This window comes from Odocoileus virginianus, chromosome 13 (genome assembly GCF_023699985.2).
Source record: "Odocoileus virginianus isolate 20LAN1187 ecotype Illinois chromosome 13, Ovbor_1.2, whole genome shotgun sequence".
Classification (NCBI taxonomy): Eukaryota; Metazoa; Chordata; class Mammalia; order Artiodactyla; family Cervidae; genus Odocoileus; species Odocoileus virginianus.
In genome coordinates, this window is record NC_069686.1 from 28,449,728 (window position 1) to 28,466,824 (window position 17,097).

Consider the following 17,097-nt stretch of genomic DNA (forward strand, 5'->3'; position numbering starts at 1 on the left):
GTTTTAAGCCAACGTTTTGACTCTCCTCTTTGACTTTGATCAAAGGCTCTTAAGTTCTTCTTTGCTTTCTGCCATAAATGTGGTGTCATCTTCATGTCTGAGGTTATTGATATTTCTCCCAGCAATCTTGATTCCAGCTTGTGCTTCATCCAGCCCAGCATTTCTCATGATGTATTCTGCATGTAAGTTAAATAAGCAGGGTGACAATATACAGCCTTGACGTACTCCTTTCCTGATTTCAAACCAGTCCGTTGTTCCATGTCCAGTTCTAACTGTTCTTTCCTGACCTGCATACAGATTTTTTTAAGAGGTATGTCAGGTGGTCTGGTATTCCCATCTCTTTAAGAATTTTCCATAGTTTGTTGTGAGCCACACAGTCAAAGGCTTTGGCATAGTCAATAAAGTAGAAGTTTTTCTGGAACTTTCTTGCTTTTTCGATGATCCAGCGGATGTTGGCATTTGATCTCTGGTTCCTCTGCCATTTCTAAATCCATCTTGAACATGTGGAAGTTCACAGTTCATGTACTGTTGAGGTCTGACTTGGAGCATTTGGAGCATTACTTTGCTAGCGTGTGAAATGAGTGCAATTGTGTGGTAGTTTGAGCATTCTTTGGCATTGCCTTTCTTTGGGATTAGAATGAAAACTGAGCTTTTCCAGTCCTGTGATCACTGCTGAGTTTTCCAAATTTGTTGGCATATTGAGTATACGACTTTCACAGCATCAACTTTTAGGATTTTAAATAGCTCAACTGGAATTCCATCACCTCCACTAGCTTTGTAGTGATGCTCTTCAGGCCAACTTGACTTTGCATTCGCATTCCAGGATGTCTGGCTCTAGGTGAGTGATCACACCATTGTGATTATCTGCGTCATGAAGATCTTTTTTGTATAGTTCTTCTGTGTATTCTTGCCACCTCTTCTTAATTCTACTTCTGTTAGGTCCATGCCATTTCTGTCCTTTATTGTGCCCATCTTTGCATGAAATGTCCCTTGTTATCTCCGATTTTCTTCAAGAGATCTCTAGTCTTTCCCATTCTATTGTTTTCCCTATTTCTTTGCATTGACCACTGAGGAAGGCTTTCTTATCTCTCCTTGCTATTCTTTGGAACTCTGCATTCAAATAGGTATATCTTTCCTTTTCTCCTTTGCCTTAAGCTTCTCTTCTTTTGTCAGCTATTTGTAAGGCATCCTCAGACATCCATTTTGCCTTTTTGCATTTCTTTTTCTTGGGGATGGTCTTGATCCCTGTCTTCTGTACAGTATCACGAACCTCTGTCCATAGTTCTTCAGCCACTCTGTCTATCAGATCTAATCCCTTGAATCTATTTGTCACTTCCACTGTATAATCATATGGGATTTGATTTAGGTCATACCTGAATGGTCTAGTGGTTTTCCCTGCTTCTTCAATTTAAGTCTAAATTTAGCAATAAGCAGTTCATGGTCTGAGCCACAGTCAGCCCCCAGTCTTGTTTTTACTGACTGTATGAGGCTTCTCCATCTTTGGCTGCAAAGAATATAATCAATGTAATTTCGGTTTTGACCATCTGGTGATGTCCATGTGTAGAGTCTTCTCTTGTGTAGTTGGAAGAGGGTGTTTGCTATGACTAATGCATTCTGTTGGCAAAACTCCATTAGCCTTTGCCCTGCTTCATTCTGTACTCCACAGCCAAATTTGCCTATTACTTCTGGTATTTCTTGACTACCTACTTTGTCATTCTAGTCCCCTATAATGAAAAGGACATCTTTTTGGGGTGTTAGTCCTAGAAGGTTTTGTTGGTCTTCATAGAACTGTTCACCTTCAGCTTCTTTAGCATTTTTGGTTGGGGCATAGACTTGGATTACTGTGATATTGAATGATTTGCCTTGGAAACAGAGGTCATTCTGTCATTTTTGAGATTAAATCCAAGTACTGCATTTTGGACTCTTTTGTTGACTATGGGGGCTACTCCATTTCTTCTAAGGGATTCTTGCCCACAGTAGTAGATAGAATGGTCATCTATTCACCCATTCCAGTCCATTTTAGTTCACTGTTTCCTAAAATGTCCATTTTCATCCTTGCCATCTCCTGTTTGACCACTTCCAATTTACCTTGATTCATGGACCTAACATTCCAGGTTCCTGTGCAATATTGCTCTTCACAGCATCAGACTTTACTTCCATCACCAGTCACATCCACAACTGGGTGTGGTTTTTGCTTTGGCTCATCTCTTCATTCTTTCTGGAGTTAGTTCTCCACTGATCTCCAGTAGCATATTGGGCACCTACCGACCTGGGCAGTTCATCTTTTAGTGTCCTATCTTTTTGCCTTTTCATACTGTTCATGGGGTTCTCAAGGCAAGAATGCTGAAGTGGTTTGCCATTCTCTTCTCCAGTGGACCACGTTTTGTTGGAATTCTCCACCATGACCCATCCGTCTTGGGTGGCCCTACACGGCATGGCTCATAGCTTGAATGAGTTAGATAAGGCTGCGTTCAGATCGGTTAGTTTTCTGAGATTGTGGTTTTCAGTCTGTCTGCCCTCTGATGGATAAAGATAAGAGGCTTGTGGAAGCTTCCTGATGGGAGAGACTGACTGAGGGGGAAACTGGGTCTTGTTCTGATGGACAGGGCCATGCTCAGTAAATCTTTAATCCAATTTTCTGTTGATGGGTGGGGCTGTGTTCCCTCCCTGTTGTTTACCTGGGGACAAACTTTAGTGGAGGTAAAGATAATGGTGACCTTCAAAAGGTTCCACGCATGCACTGCTCCACTCACTGCCCCCCAACCCTGCAGCAGGCCACTGCTGACCCATGACTCTGCTGGAGACACCGGGACCTCACGGCCAAATCTGGGTCAGTCTCTCTTGGGGTCACTGCTCCTTTCTCCCGGGTCTTGGTTTGCACAAGGCTCTGTGCCCTCCAAGAGTCTGACTCCCCAGCCCTATGTGAGTTCTGGCAGCTCTGTGGTGGGGTTAAAGGCGACCTCATAGATAAGGTTTATTGGGAAGTTAACGTATACCAGTTCTGCTGTAATTGCTTGGCATATCATATCGATTTCAGCCCTCCCTATACCCCTAATGAGGTAGGTGCTATTATTATAAATCGAGAAAAAGAGACCTCAAGTAGTTGGCCATTAAGTGGTTAGGATATGAAGTCAGGTAGGTTGACTCCACCGCCCATGCTTTCGGAAAACCAAAACAAGAAACTATTTATTATGGAAATTTTCAAAATGCATAGACAGAATAATATAATTATTTGTGTACCCAGTATTCAATTTTAGCAGTTACTATCTCATGGTCAATTTTATTTCATCATAACCCCAACTGTGCAGGTTAGCAATTTAATGCTTCTCAGCTCTGAATTCTCCTTTGCCAGTTGGCACAATATTAGACCTTGCAAATAGAGGGTCCTGGAGAAACACTGGAAGAGGAAAAGGGCTTCTCTTCTTGGTTCAGGTATTCTCTTCTTGGTCTTATGCTGTAGCTGCCAGTGAATAGCTTCCTCGCCAGCTGGCAGCTGTCCTGCCACTTGTGTTCAATAAACCCAGTAGTGCACACCATTTAGTGAATTTCACTGACTTCCCAGCAGGCAGCTTATTAGTGAGTTTTGATAGCATGCCTGTGGTTAGTTTTCTAGCTAATTTTTCTGCACCCCACTCGTAGATCCCTAGCAAGTTTTTCTGGCACTCCAGCAGGTGGTATTTCCTGTGTGCCAACGTTGATCTGTGATGCTTCGTGAATTTCTCTGCCATCCAGTGGGCAATATCCTTTCCAACAAATACTCCTGCTTGGACCTCCTGACTAAACTTGTTTGCTATAGAAGCAGTATCAGGAATAGGGTGATATTGTACAGATTGCACATAGTAAATTCTCTCCAGCATTCTAGGCACTATAAGTCTTTGGATTTCCTCTTCCACATTGTCCTAGGGAAGTTGTGACACTTCAGCTATACTAAATAAAGTCTACCACTGTGTCCAGATTTCATTCACCCTACTAAGTAAGCTGAGAGACCTCCAGCTATGTGAACCAACACATTATATCCTGAATTTCTAGTAAGTGCACCTGTATAAGTGTTTTTGAACTGCTTCCATTTGTAATTTCTTCTTGAGTGAGAAGTCTTGGTTTATTCTGAGTTCAAGCCCTAGTATCAACTACAAACATTTTGGAAAGACAAATAATAACTAGAACATTGCCTTTTTGTCTACATTTAATAAAAACCATTCTCAGGTCCTGACATTTCTGAGGGCAGCGAGTCAAAAGTTTGTGATCCTATTATACAGAGTGAAGTGAGTCAGAAAGAGAAAGATAAATACTGTATTCTAACAAATATATATAGAATCTAGAAAAATGGTACTGAAGAATTTATTTACAGGGCAACAGTGGAGAAACAGACATAGGGAATAGACTTATGGACATGGGGGAAGAAGAGGGGAGGGTGAGATGTATGGAAAGAGTAACATGGAAACTCTCATCACCATGTGTAAAATAGAGAGCCAAGGGGAATTTGCTGTATGGCTCAGGGAACTCAAACAGGGGCTCTGTATCAACCTAGAAGAGTGGGATTGGGGGGGGTTTCAAAAGGGAGGGGATATATGAATACCTATGGCTGATTTATGTTGAGGTTTGACAGAAAACAGCAGAATTCTGTAAAGCAATTATCCTTCAATAAAAAATTAATTAATTAAAAAAAAGTTTGTGATCCTGTAACATCACTTTCTCTATTATCTCAGCTATAATATGAGGGGATTGAGAAGCTTCTGACACACCACATTCAGAGCATGTAATATATCTAGTGCCTGCACAATGTGCAAGGCAAGACTGGAGGAATGGATATGAAACAGATTCTGTCCTTCGTTCTAGTGAGGAATCTGTAATGACATTCCTAGGGCTTCCCTGGTGTCTCTGATGGTAAAGAATCTGCCTGCAATGTGGGAAACCTGGGTTCGTTCCCTGAGTCAGGAAGATCCCCTGGAGGAGGGCATGGCAACCCACTCTAGTATTCTTGCCTGAGGAACCCCTATTGGACAGAGGAGCCTGGCGGGCTACTATCCACGGGATCTCTAAGAGGCGGACATGACTGAGCGACTAAGCACAGCACATTGACATTCCTAAACAAAATAAGTGAAGGAAAAGTGGAAAATATTTCCAGGAGCAGATATTAACGACTTACAGAGGTACCTATTTAATGATATAAGGAAAGAAATTCTGGGTACCATAGGGGTGTCTTGGAGTAGGAAATGACAACCCACTCCAGTATTCTTGCCTGGAAAATTCTATGGACAGAGAAGACTTGTGGGCTACAGTCCCATAGGTTGCAAAGAGCAACTGAGCATAGGGGTGTCTGTTCATGTCTACATAGGAGTGTCACTAGAGAGACTGACTGTCAGTGTGAGGGGTACTAGAACTTAACATTTCAGAAGGGTACTTCTAGATATCAATAATACATGGTCTGGAATGAATCTGTGTTGGTGGGTTGTTCAAGTATAATGAAGATGAAGGGAGCTGAAACTAAAAAAGAAAATCCTATACTTTTTTACCCCGTATTTTCAGTTTTAATAACTTAAAAAAAGAACTACTTCATCAGCTCTTTTCATGTGAAGTTTGAAAAGTGTTCAGCTAATTTTGATAATTCCTCCTAGAAGGCAGGGTTACTTATATCAGTGATGCTCACTTGAAATCATTAAGTCTAATTCCCTACATGTATTTTCAGAATAAATACAGGTATTTTAAATTTAACAAAGTAAGTCAATAGAGACTAAAATATACAAACATAAAGCCTATTGAGAAAAAAATAAATAAGACAATTCAGGATTAAGTTCCACTCTTGTTGCCATACAAGTTATTGTTACCACAGCAACCATAACAGTCTTATAAAAACACAAGTGATTTTTTTATCACTTTAAATATCATGTTGTCACTCTCTGTAATAGTTTTCTCTCTTACTCAGAATAAAATCTTTGCCATGGCCTCTAAGACCCTGCGTGGTCTGATCCCTGCCAGTCAATCAAGCCTTATTTCCTATGATTCTCTCCTAGGAAGAGAGAAGTTTCTGTGCTCTAGCAGGTCTGGCTAACTTTTCCATTCTTTGAACATGTCAAACTTGCTTTCAGCTCATGCCTTTTCCCTTTGCTGTTTCTCATCTTGAAAGTCTCTTGTATCTTTCTAGGATGGGCTCTTGCTGTCCATTTAGGTCTCAACTGAAAAGAATCTTACCTGACAATTACATCTACATCTTCATCCCACCCCCAGCACATACTGTCTATCCAATTATCTTGTTTTAGCCGTGGTATTTATCACTAAAAACCCTTACTTACATTGTTTGTTAATTCCCTTCTCCCTGTTCCCATGACAGCAGAGTTGCTATCTGTATGTCACACCCTTGTATCCCCAGACACTAGACCAACTCTGCCTGGTACAGAATAGTCTTGAATGTGTATTTGTTTTGCTATTGAAAGAAATAAATACCCAGGGAAATGAAAGTTCAAGGAGAGAGTTCTGAAAAGCTTTCCTAGAATGGGTAGGGGGCTGCTGCTGCTGCTGCTAAGCCGCTGTAGGGGGGAAAGGGGGTAATTAGTGAAATCTCCTTTGATTATTTTTTATGAATCTAAGAAGACTCATTTTTAAAATATTTAAATGACAGAAAAAAGACATACTACCTAATTGTAAAAAATTCAAAAGAACCACTCCCCCCCCCACATACACATTAATAGGGACTAAGGAGATGAAATTGGTGATATTGAAACTCAGTTTTCTATCTTTCCCTAATACATGGACTTGTCTACTCACACCTACTTTTTCTTTTTAATGCAGTGACTAAATTTGTTATAAAACAGACTCTTTGCATACTGTCAGAGTATGCTCTGCAAAGACCACCTGCATCAGAATCATATTAAGTGCTTGTTAATGCAGATCCCTATGCCTTGTTTAGAATTGGGATCCAGGAATCTGCTGGCTACAGCAAGTTCTACAAGTGAATATTTTATGTCCCTGAAGCTTTAGAACTCTCACCTCTCGACCCACTCTCGAGGAGTGTAAGACCATCTGTCATAACAACTGTAGATGAAAACTACACAGATTGCTTGGACAATGAAATGGGAGTTGTTGTTGTTTCTTTTTTTTTTTTTTCCTGCCGAATCAGGGTAGCTCCCTTATTCCCTTCCTTCCTTGGTTTCTTCTAAAACTGAGAGTGGTAACTTCAGTTTAGGTTCCTTACAGTTTTCATAGTCTTGCTATGCGTGTGTGCCTATGTACTCAGTCGTGTCTGACTCTTTGCAGTGCTGTGGACTGCAGCCCACCAAACTCTTCTGTCCATGGAATTTCCTACTCCAGGGGATCTTCCTAATCCAGGGATCAAACCCAAGTCTCCTGCATTGTTAGGAGGATTCTTTACCTCTGCACCACCTAGGAAGCCCATACATACTTAGAGACTCAAAACAGATTTTGGTTGCAAAGAAAGAATTGTTTCTCTGCCCCCAAAATGGTAGGCTTAATATTACTCTATTAGTATTATTTCCCTTTAATCTCTGCTTTGGTCTTTCTCATCCTGTGATTTCCCTTATTTCAAATCCCTTTCTGCTTTACTGTAAGGGAAAGAGCTCAGGGAATGATGAGACTATTAGCTTATTGAAGAGTATGTCTGTGCTACTTTGGAGCAGTTAACACAGTATCATGGCAAGCAGAATATAACAGGAGTGACTGTCTTCACACATGTAGTTTATATGATTTAAATAAAGTTTCAGAAGACACAAAGGAAAGTATATGTTTGCCATCTGAAACTATGGCTTCAAAACCTGGCCTCCTCTTGTAGAGGTGTATTATTATCTTTTATTCCCAAACCCCATAGTTATGAAAGGCTTCATTTCTTCTAAAGCCATAACTTGTGTAATTTGTTGCTTTTGGAATTCGTTGCTGATTTTTCTCTATTTTATCTACCAGCAAACACTATAGAAATGTTCTGAAATAACTTTGTAGGCAGTCTTGTTGCTTTGTTGTTTTGACATTTATCCCTTTTAGTCTTCCTATTGGCAGAATTTTAACTTTTTCATTATTGTATAGTTATTTAGTTACAGTTTATCTCGTTATTTTTCCTCTTTTTATCCACTACCATTGTCTGTCCTTTAAACACAAAACTTTCCTTTTATATGACCTCAGGTCCCTTTTCAACTTTGAATTTTCTTTGTCCTGTAGGGTCTTAAATGTTCCAAAAATTAATCTCTCTCTTTATCATATTTTCATGTCTTTTCTGATGTGGAAATATACAAAACTGAAATTCCTTGACACTTAACTAAAGCCGCTCTTTAAGCCTTTTTCTGCCTGTTTTATCTTCTCTACAATACTTTTTGCTGTATGGAATTATTTGCTTTTAAAATAATCATCTGTCTAGTCTATCACCACCACCACCACCACCACCACCACCACCACTGGAATGTAAGTTTTCAGAAGGCAGAGACTCTATCATAGACTTTATTGTAGTCCAGCACCTAGAAAGGTGTGTTTGGCTACTGATTCACTGTCTACACAAAGAAAGATTAAAGCTAAATGTAGAATTCAATGTGCATATCTGGAACTGTTGTTTTCTTTTTCATAACTGGAATGATCTTTCTGTAAATTGCTTTTTTAATCTGTCATACATTTTGAAGCATGGCAGTCATTTGAGAGTATACATATGTATATATTTATTACACATATACATACTACATTGTATACTGTTTTCAATATTCTATACATGACAGATATCATACTTTTTTACTGGAGATTCCTGTCAGATAAGTTAATGTGATCAGTTTTTTTAATAATTACTTTTGAAACATGTGGCTTTTTACTTTTTTCTAAAATGATACTTTGAGATTGAAAATATCATTTAAGAATTAAAAGAGCATACCTCTTACTGAAACTTGAATTTTTTCCAAAAAGAAAAATCTTATTAAAAAATCTTATCTTTATCCAGAAGCCAAGGAAGAAAGCTATGGAAAGTTCTAGCAACAGTGATAGTGATTCAGGCACATCATCAGACACGTCAAGTGAAGGCATTAGTAGTAGTGATTCAGATGACCTAGAGGAAGATGAAGAAGAAGATCAAAGTATTGAAGAAAGTGAAGATGATGATTCTGATTCAGAGACTGAAGCACAGCAGAAAAGTAACAACCAGGTAGGTATAAATTGTTTCATTGGGTGGTATCTGCACATTATTCATATTTAGGAATTAACTGGCTCATCTTAAGTCTCAAAGTCTATATAGTTTAAAGTTTATTATTGCCTTTAGTTCTTCCTTTTGCACAGAATGAAAAGGAGATAGAGAAACATTTTTAAAGGGACATTTTGTGAAGTTTTCAGTGAACTTTATATATTTATCAAACATTAGAAACACTTTTTTAAGGTGCCCTTTTTCTCCCCCATGATTTACTGCTTGATGTTCTTTGTTTTAACAGATGTTAAGAAGTTGCCTTTTAATTTGTATCTACAGGTGCTATTACATGGTGTTTCAGACCCAAAAGCAGAAGGACAGAAAGCAACTGAAAAAGCCCAGGAAAAAAGAATTCACCAGCCATTACCTCTTGTGTCTGAATCCCAGACTCACTCATCATTCCAATCCCAGCAGAAGCAGCCTCAGGTTTTGTCACAGCAGCTTCCATTTATTTTCCAAAGCTCTCAGGCAAAGGAGGAATCTGTGAACAAACACACAAGTGTAATACAGTCTACGGGATTGGTGTCCAATGTGAAACCTTTATCTTTGGTAAATCAAGCCAAAAAGGAAACTTACACGAAACTCATAGTTCCTTCTCCTGATGTACTTAAAGCAGGGAATAAAAATACCTCTGAAGAATCTAGTTCTTTGACCAGTGAATTGCGTTCCAAACGGGTGAGTTGAAAATAATTTATATAAAAGAATTTTATTATTAGACAAAGAGCTATTATATAGTCTTACAATGTTTAAGTTTAAACTGAATTCTACTCTTAAATTTATACTTTCTTAGTCACCAGGAATAGAATATTCACACCAGAAAACTAAATTTCTGTGATTTTATATTTACCTACACACCTGTTTAACATACTTTTGTAAATGCAATCTTGTCATTTTTCCTAGGCTTAATAATTTAGCAGTAAGAGATAAATATATTTACACTGGACACTCCACAGTTACTTTTGTTTAGAATCAATTTCTTTTTTTTCTAATATTAGTATATTCTTTTTTAAAGAAATGAACTCTTGAATAATTTACCTCTATAGTTCTATAATTTATCAATTTTAAGCAAAAAAATCCTAAGAATTGTTTTCCTCTACCATTCTTAATGAATTATACAAAACACAAAATATCTTGAGTAAATTTACTTATACAAACCAGAACCACTCATCAGAAAATTTTTTCATATTTGTTTTTTTGCTGTTAATTTTATATTATTGTATAGTCTACAGTCATATGTTCAGAAGAATTCTAGTAATTAAATGATCAGTGCTTTTTATTCTTGAACTCACCAAAAAATATTCTGTTTGAACACAGTCGCCTGACTTTTGTTTATAAAAACCATCATTAGGCATCCTAATCATTGGAAAAGACTTACTGTTTTGCCAACCATTCATTATTTTAAGTGCTGCATATGTATTTAGTTATTGGATAATGACATCTGTAAGTGCCGCTAATAATATCATGTACATATTCATATTGTCAAGTTGAGATTCGTATGACTTAACTCACCCAAGATCACACGCTAGTTGGTGATGGAGCTGGACTTCAAACTTAGACTCTGTAACACTAGAGTCCTTGTTTTTAATCACTATGATACACTGCCTCTCTTTCTCCAAAAAAAAAAAAAATCACAATGTTCTTGTCCATTGACTCTATTTTTTAAATTAATCTTTATTGGAGTTTATAGTTGATTTATAATGCTGTGTTAATTTCTGCTGTACAGCAAAGTAAATCAGCTATACATATATATATATATATATATATCTCCTCTTTTTTGGATTTCCTTCCCATTTAGGTCACCACAGAGTTCATAAAGTTCCCTGTGCTATATAGTAGGTTCTCATTAGTTATCCAGAGACAGCAATGGCACCCCACTCCAGTACTCTTGCCTGGAGAATCCCGTGGATGGAGGAGCCTGGTGGGCTGCAGTCCATGGGGTTGCTAGGAGTCAGACAGGACTGAGTGACTTCACTTTTACTTTTCACTTTCACGCACTGAAGAAGGAAATGGCAACCCACTCCAGTGTTCTTGCCTGGACAATCCCAAGGTCAGGGGAGCCTGGTGGGCTGCCATCTCTGGGGTCGCACAGAGTCAGACATGACTGAAGCGACTTAGCAGCCGCAGCAGCAGCAGCATTAGTTATCTATTTTATACATACTAATGTATATGTGTCAATCCCAATCTCCCAGTTCATCCCACCTGCCCTTCCCCCATGGTATCCATATGTTTTTTACAGTGAAGAATTTGATGTGAAAGTGAAAGTCGCTCAGTCGTGTCTGACTCTTTGCGACCCCATGGGCTATACAGTCCATGGAATTCTCCAGGCCAGAATGCTGGAGTACGTTTACCAGCTAGCCACAAGAGAAGCCCAGGAATACTGGAGTGGGTAGCCTATCTCTTCTCCAGCAGATATTCCCAACTCAGGAATCAAACCAGGGTCTCCTGCATTGCAGGCGGATTCTTTACCCAACTAAGCTATCAGGGAAGAATTTAAGAACAAGTCAAAGAAAAGTGAGGAAATAGAACTGTTTTGAGAATCTAAATGAGTAGTTCTCAAGCCTAGGTGTACATTAAAATCACCTGGAAAACTTTTAAAAAGAACTAACCATTTCAGAACAATTTAAAATCAGAATCTTTTGTGTTGAGATTGAGATATTGCATGTCTAAAAAGCATCCCAAGTGATTCAAATGTGCAACCAATAGGGTCTCCCACATTGCAGGCAGACGCTTTACCCTCTGAGCCAACAGGGAGGCCCCCAGTCTAAATGGAATGACGAGTGATATCAAAATATCACACATATGACAACTTGTAATGGACTGATAAGTTGTTAGGAGTTATTGGCACCACATTATTGACTCTCTTTGAAAAGTTAAGCAAGTTAAAAATTACTTTGCATTGGTTACTTTAATTTTTTCATGAATGTATATTCCAGTTTAAGACAAATGAAGAGCCACATCAATAGTTACTTGCATTTTGAAAGTTTTCTTAATTTTTTAAGAGTTTCTTAAATGCCTATTTAAATATTTTTATGTGGCATCTATTAGAAAGTCATTTATTAAACATTTGCTTTATAAATGTAGCCAAGCTAGACTTTCTACCCATGTGATCTTATGTAATCCTTACAAAATTGTGTGAGTTAAAGAAACTAAGACTCAGAGAGGTTAAGTCACTTTTCAACATCATATAACAAGTTACGAGAAGACAGATTTTTAAACCAAGATCATTCTGATTTCAAAACCCATGATAAAGGTGAAATAATTTGGTGTTTCTGAAATGATATGGTAGTTAGTGGGAAATGTTTTATGTGACTGCATATTCACAGTAGATTCAACTGTGAATGACTTTATCTATTTATTGGTATCAAGAATTGAGTTAAGGTCTTACCAGGTGGCACTAGTGGTAAAGAACCTGCCTGGCAATGCAGGAGACGTAAGAAACACAGGTTCTCAATGTATGACGAAAACCACTACAATATTGTAAAGTAATTAGCCTCCAACTAATAAAAATAAATGAAAAAATAAAAAAAAAAAAAGAAACACAGGTTCAATCCCTGAGTCAGGAAGATCCCCTGGAGAAGGGCATGGCAACCCACTCCAGTATTCTTGCCTATAGAATCCCATGAACAGAGGAGTCTGGTGGGCTATAGTTCATAGGGTCACAAAGAGTCGGACATGACTGAAGTGACTTAGCAGAGAGCAGGCAGGCATTGAGTTAAAGGGTATTTTTATAATTCTCTTACATCAGCTTTCCTTCTTTATGTGACAGTCTAATATATTTAGAATTTTGCTTGATTTCTTATGACAGTTTCCATTATTTCACCCTTCCATGTATCTGCTTTCCACACTAGTTGATGATTTTCTTCAGTGTTATTTAATTTTTGGATCCTTTCAAACCTTATACTGTAGACATTTAATTTAAGTCAGTACACATTAATTGTAATAAAGACCAGGAGTTTTGCCTAGAAGACTTATTGTGGTCTCCAGAGAGTCAGGTAAAGACTAGGGGAGCAAGAGCTTAGAGGTAGGACAAGACTTTGCACCTCTGTCTTCTCATACTCCAATCACCCAAGGGGTATATTGAAGTAGCAAGACTTTTGCTACCATACAGGTCTCATTTTTCTCCCCTCCTACTTAATGCCCCACCCCTAATATCAAAAAGGATAACACATTTGCTGTAAAAGAGTAACTGATACTAGTCTTGGGATAAAATACAGTCTTTTTTGGTTATTTTAGAACACCTTCAGATGTCAATATATGAGAACTAATTCTTCAGAGTTATAGAATAAGAAGCAATTTCATAAAATTAAAATATGAAACATAAAATCAAGGGGAAAGTTATTGATTTTATGACTCTTGATCCTATATATTTGGAAGGAATATTAACTGACTATTAAAAATATTAACCGCCTATTAGAATGCAAAATTTTGTTCTAAGAAATGAAAATACATTAAATTTTTCTGCTGAAAATTTAAATGAGTATATATATAAAATATGAAATATTGAGTACATTATATATATATATACACTCATATACTATGCAATATTTATGTTTTATATAAATATTAAGTAAAATTTAGTATATTAAAATATTTTATGTAAAAGTTTGCTATAAAATTCTTTTTAAAAAGATAAACAATTATATAGTATAATATTCAATATTTTATTCACTGAATAAATACCAGTGAAGCCCTTTCTCTTTGTGAAGCATTGCCTTATGTACAAATATTATATTTCAGTCTTTGTTTACAAAAAGTTAACTTAATTTTCTAAACAAATACCATTAAGATAAGTTAAATAAGATAAAAAAGTTTATATGGGAATTGCTTAATGCTTATTAGTATTGGTACTTTAAAATATTTAGTAAGTCATTCTGTGTGGCATTCCATCTCCATTTATATTTATGAAATAACCCACCACAAGTCTTTGCTGACTTGCATATTAAGAGTCCATGTCCAGTGCTGACAATACTGTTGATTTTAATTTCAAGGCAACCATTTTCATTGCAGAATTTTACCTTTCAAAATTTAACTTCCATTTCTATCAACTTCAGATATTTTAATCATTCTACTTTAGTTTTCTTTTTTACATTTTAGTTATACAAGTTTAATGAAATTCATATGATGTTATTCTTTTCATGAAGATCCTGATAGTCAAATAAATTTTTGTTGCTATTTACAGATGTAAATTTTTTGGTTTGATGGTTTACAAATGAATTTTTCCCAAAAAAGTATAATTTTTTCTAAACTGTTTTCTACATTCTTTCCAATGCTAATGTGCTAAAGACACGCCAAAGTAGATTCCACAGAACATTAAGCCAGCCTTTCTACTAACTTCAAATCATGGTTACTGTAGAAAACTACAGGATAGACTATCAGTGGGGACATAAAAGAGCTCAAGGATAGGAGAGATGAGTGCTTTAGGCTGGGACAAATATAGGAAACATCTTGAGTTGGATTTTGAATAGTGAACAGGGTTTCATCAGCTTGAAATGTATTAGAGGAAGACATTTTATGCAAAGAAAATGATTGTAACAGAATGTAGAGGCGATAAAAGTACTGTATGACATGCACTGGACATGGCCAATAGTCCAGTTGGACTACAGAGGTATGTTAGTGTCTACCTGAAGGTATGTTAGTGTCTACCTGAAAAGTAATTTGAATATCAGATATAAGTGTTTAAGGTTTATAAAGTTGGCAGTGGAGGACAAGGCACTAAAAGTTTTAACCAAAGAGCTAATATAAAATATAGATTATTTTATGAGAAAATTGCCCTTGGCATATGCATATATTGGGAGTTGGGTAAGAAGTGATAGTATGGCTTAAATTTGAGCAGTATTTTAATGAAAGAATCCAAAACACATAGTATTAATGTGGCTGACTTGAAAAAAATAAAAGTAAAGATGTTTTTAAGGTTTCAAGTTTGGGTCACTGAGAAAAATGGAACTGCAGTAATAAGTAATAAGCAGTAAGGAAACATATTTTGAAGGGGAAAGACTTACTAAATTTTTAAATATATTATGTCTAGCCAAGGTTCAGCAATCAACTAGTCATTACTTCTACTACGTTTATAGCACTTAAATATCATGATTTAAATTTGTATATGATTAGTTGTTGTTAGATACAGAAGGCAAATAAAGTAGTCTTTATTCTTATGATACATTATTATTTTGTATTCTACTTTATGTTTCAACAGGAACAATATAAACAGACATTCCCAGCTCAGTTAAAGAAACAGGAGTCATCTAAGAGCCTAAAGAAGGTTATTGCAGCTTTGTCAAATCCAAAACCAACCTCTAGTTCACCAGCACATCCAAAACAAACATTAGAAAACAGCAACCCTAATCCATTCTTGACAAATGCACTTTTAGGTAATCACCAACCAAATGGAGTTATTCAAAGTGTCATTCAAGAAGCTCCTCTGGCACTTACTACCAAAACTAAAATGCAGAGTAAGATTAATGAAAACATTGCTACTGCAAGTAGCACCCCTTTTTCCTCACCTGTAAATCTGAGTACAAGTGGAAGAAGAACCCCTGGCAATCAGACAACTGTCATACCCTCTCCCTCTCCCATACTGCATAGTCAAGGGAAGGAAAAAGCAGTTAGCAACAATGTAAACACAGTAAAAACACAGCATCACTCTCATCCTGCAAAATCTTTAGTGGAACAGTTTAGAGGAACAGATTCAGACATTCTTAGTAGCAAAGATTCTGAAGACTCCAATGAGGATGAAGAGGAAGATGATGAAGATGAGGAAGATGATGAAGATGATGACTCTGATGACAGCCAATCAGGTTGTTTTCTGTTCTTAAGTTTAAAGTGTTTCTCTAAATGCTATGTGAACCAAAACATTTTAAAGAGGTTCTTCAAATCCAGAGATTTGAAATTGTTGTCATTCACTGTTTCATGCAGCTCTGTGCCTTTCTGAGTGGTAAAGTAAAGGAATAATTGAGATTGAAAATCCTAAATTAAGTTCTCAACTTATTCATTTAACACTAAACAAATAACTTTAAAATGAATATAAGTAATTCATGAATTAAGAACTTGAGGAACTTGCTTAATTTTCATTTAATTCATGACCACTCATTTGTCCTTTCTTTTTCATCTCTTCTGCTACTTGTTAAATTGTGTCACTGGATATTTTGAAGAAAGGCAAAATTTTAGTCAGTCATTCAGAAAATACTAAAAAGCCTAAATCTCTATGAATATTTCTTAGCACCACAGAATTTATTTAATAACATATAGAGTACCCCTGATATTATTTCTTTTTTTTTTAATTTCTTGTTTTATTTCCCTTTAACTCTCTTTCTTGTTCCACAGAAGATTGAAAATATAAAATATAAGATAGTTTAAAATTTAAGTACAAAGATGAGATACATATTATAAAAGTTTTTGAATTTGTTCCTGGTCAGCCATGAATCCAATTTTAAATTTTCTATCTACCAATATAAGTAGGAAAATATAGTCAATTATACAATTTTAAAAATATCTATAAGGTAAAAACAACCTACTTGCTCAGGGTAAGAACAACTTTTCCTAATAATATATTTTCCTAGGGTTCCCATAAACACAACTTTGCATGATACATAGTATTAATAGCTTTCAAAGGTAACTTTTATAATGAACTTGGATGTGGGTAGCTAGTACTACACAAAACACAATTCCACAGAAGCTGTTGTTCTGGGAACCATTAAAATACAGGCCTAGTATCATTTGTGTAATTAGATTTTACATGTCTATAGGAGTGATGCAAATTTATAGGACTACATTGCTAGCACAAACTTAAATTATTAAATCATTAAATTATTCCCCACAGTTTTTTCTGTAATACTTTTGTGAAGCCTGAGAAGCTTGACAAGTAGAATAACTGCAGCCCCAAAGCCAAGTATCTCTCCACCAAAATTGTTTTTTTTTGTCTCAAAACCCAGAAGAACGGA

General features: G+C 36.6%; 1 protein-coding gene across 9 annotated transcripts in view; it reads left to right on the forward strand.

Moving 5' to 3' along the window:
- The window catches only part of BAZ2B (bromodomain adjacent to zinc finger domain 2B), a 407,867-nt gene that overhangs the window by 280,200 nt on the left and 110,570 nt on the right, over nucleotides 1-17,097 (forward strand). For all 9 annotated transcript variants that reach the window (XM_020880363.2, XM_020880367.2, XM_020880369.2 and 6 more), the window contains 3 exons: nucleotides 8,924-9,124; nucleotides 9,440-9,835; nucleotides 15,354-15,954. In XM_020880363.2, the coding sequence (XP_020736022.2) occupies nucleotides 8,924-9,124; nucleotides 9,440-9,835; nucleotides 15,354-15,954 (1,198 nt within the window). The remainder of the gene's footprint in view (nucleotides 1-8,923; nucleotides 9,125-9,439; nucleotides 9,836-15,353; nucleotides 15,955-17,097) is intronic.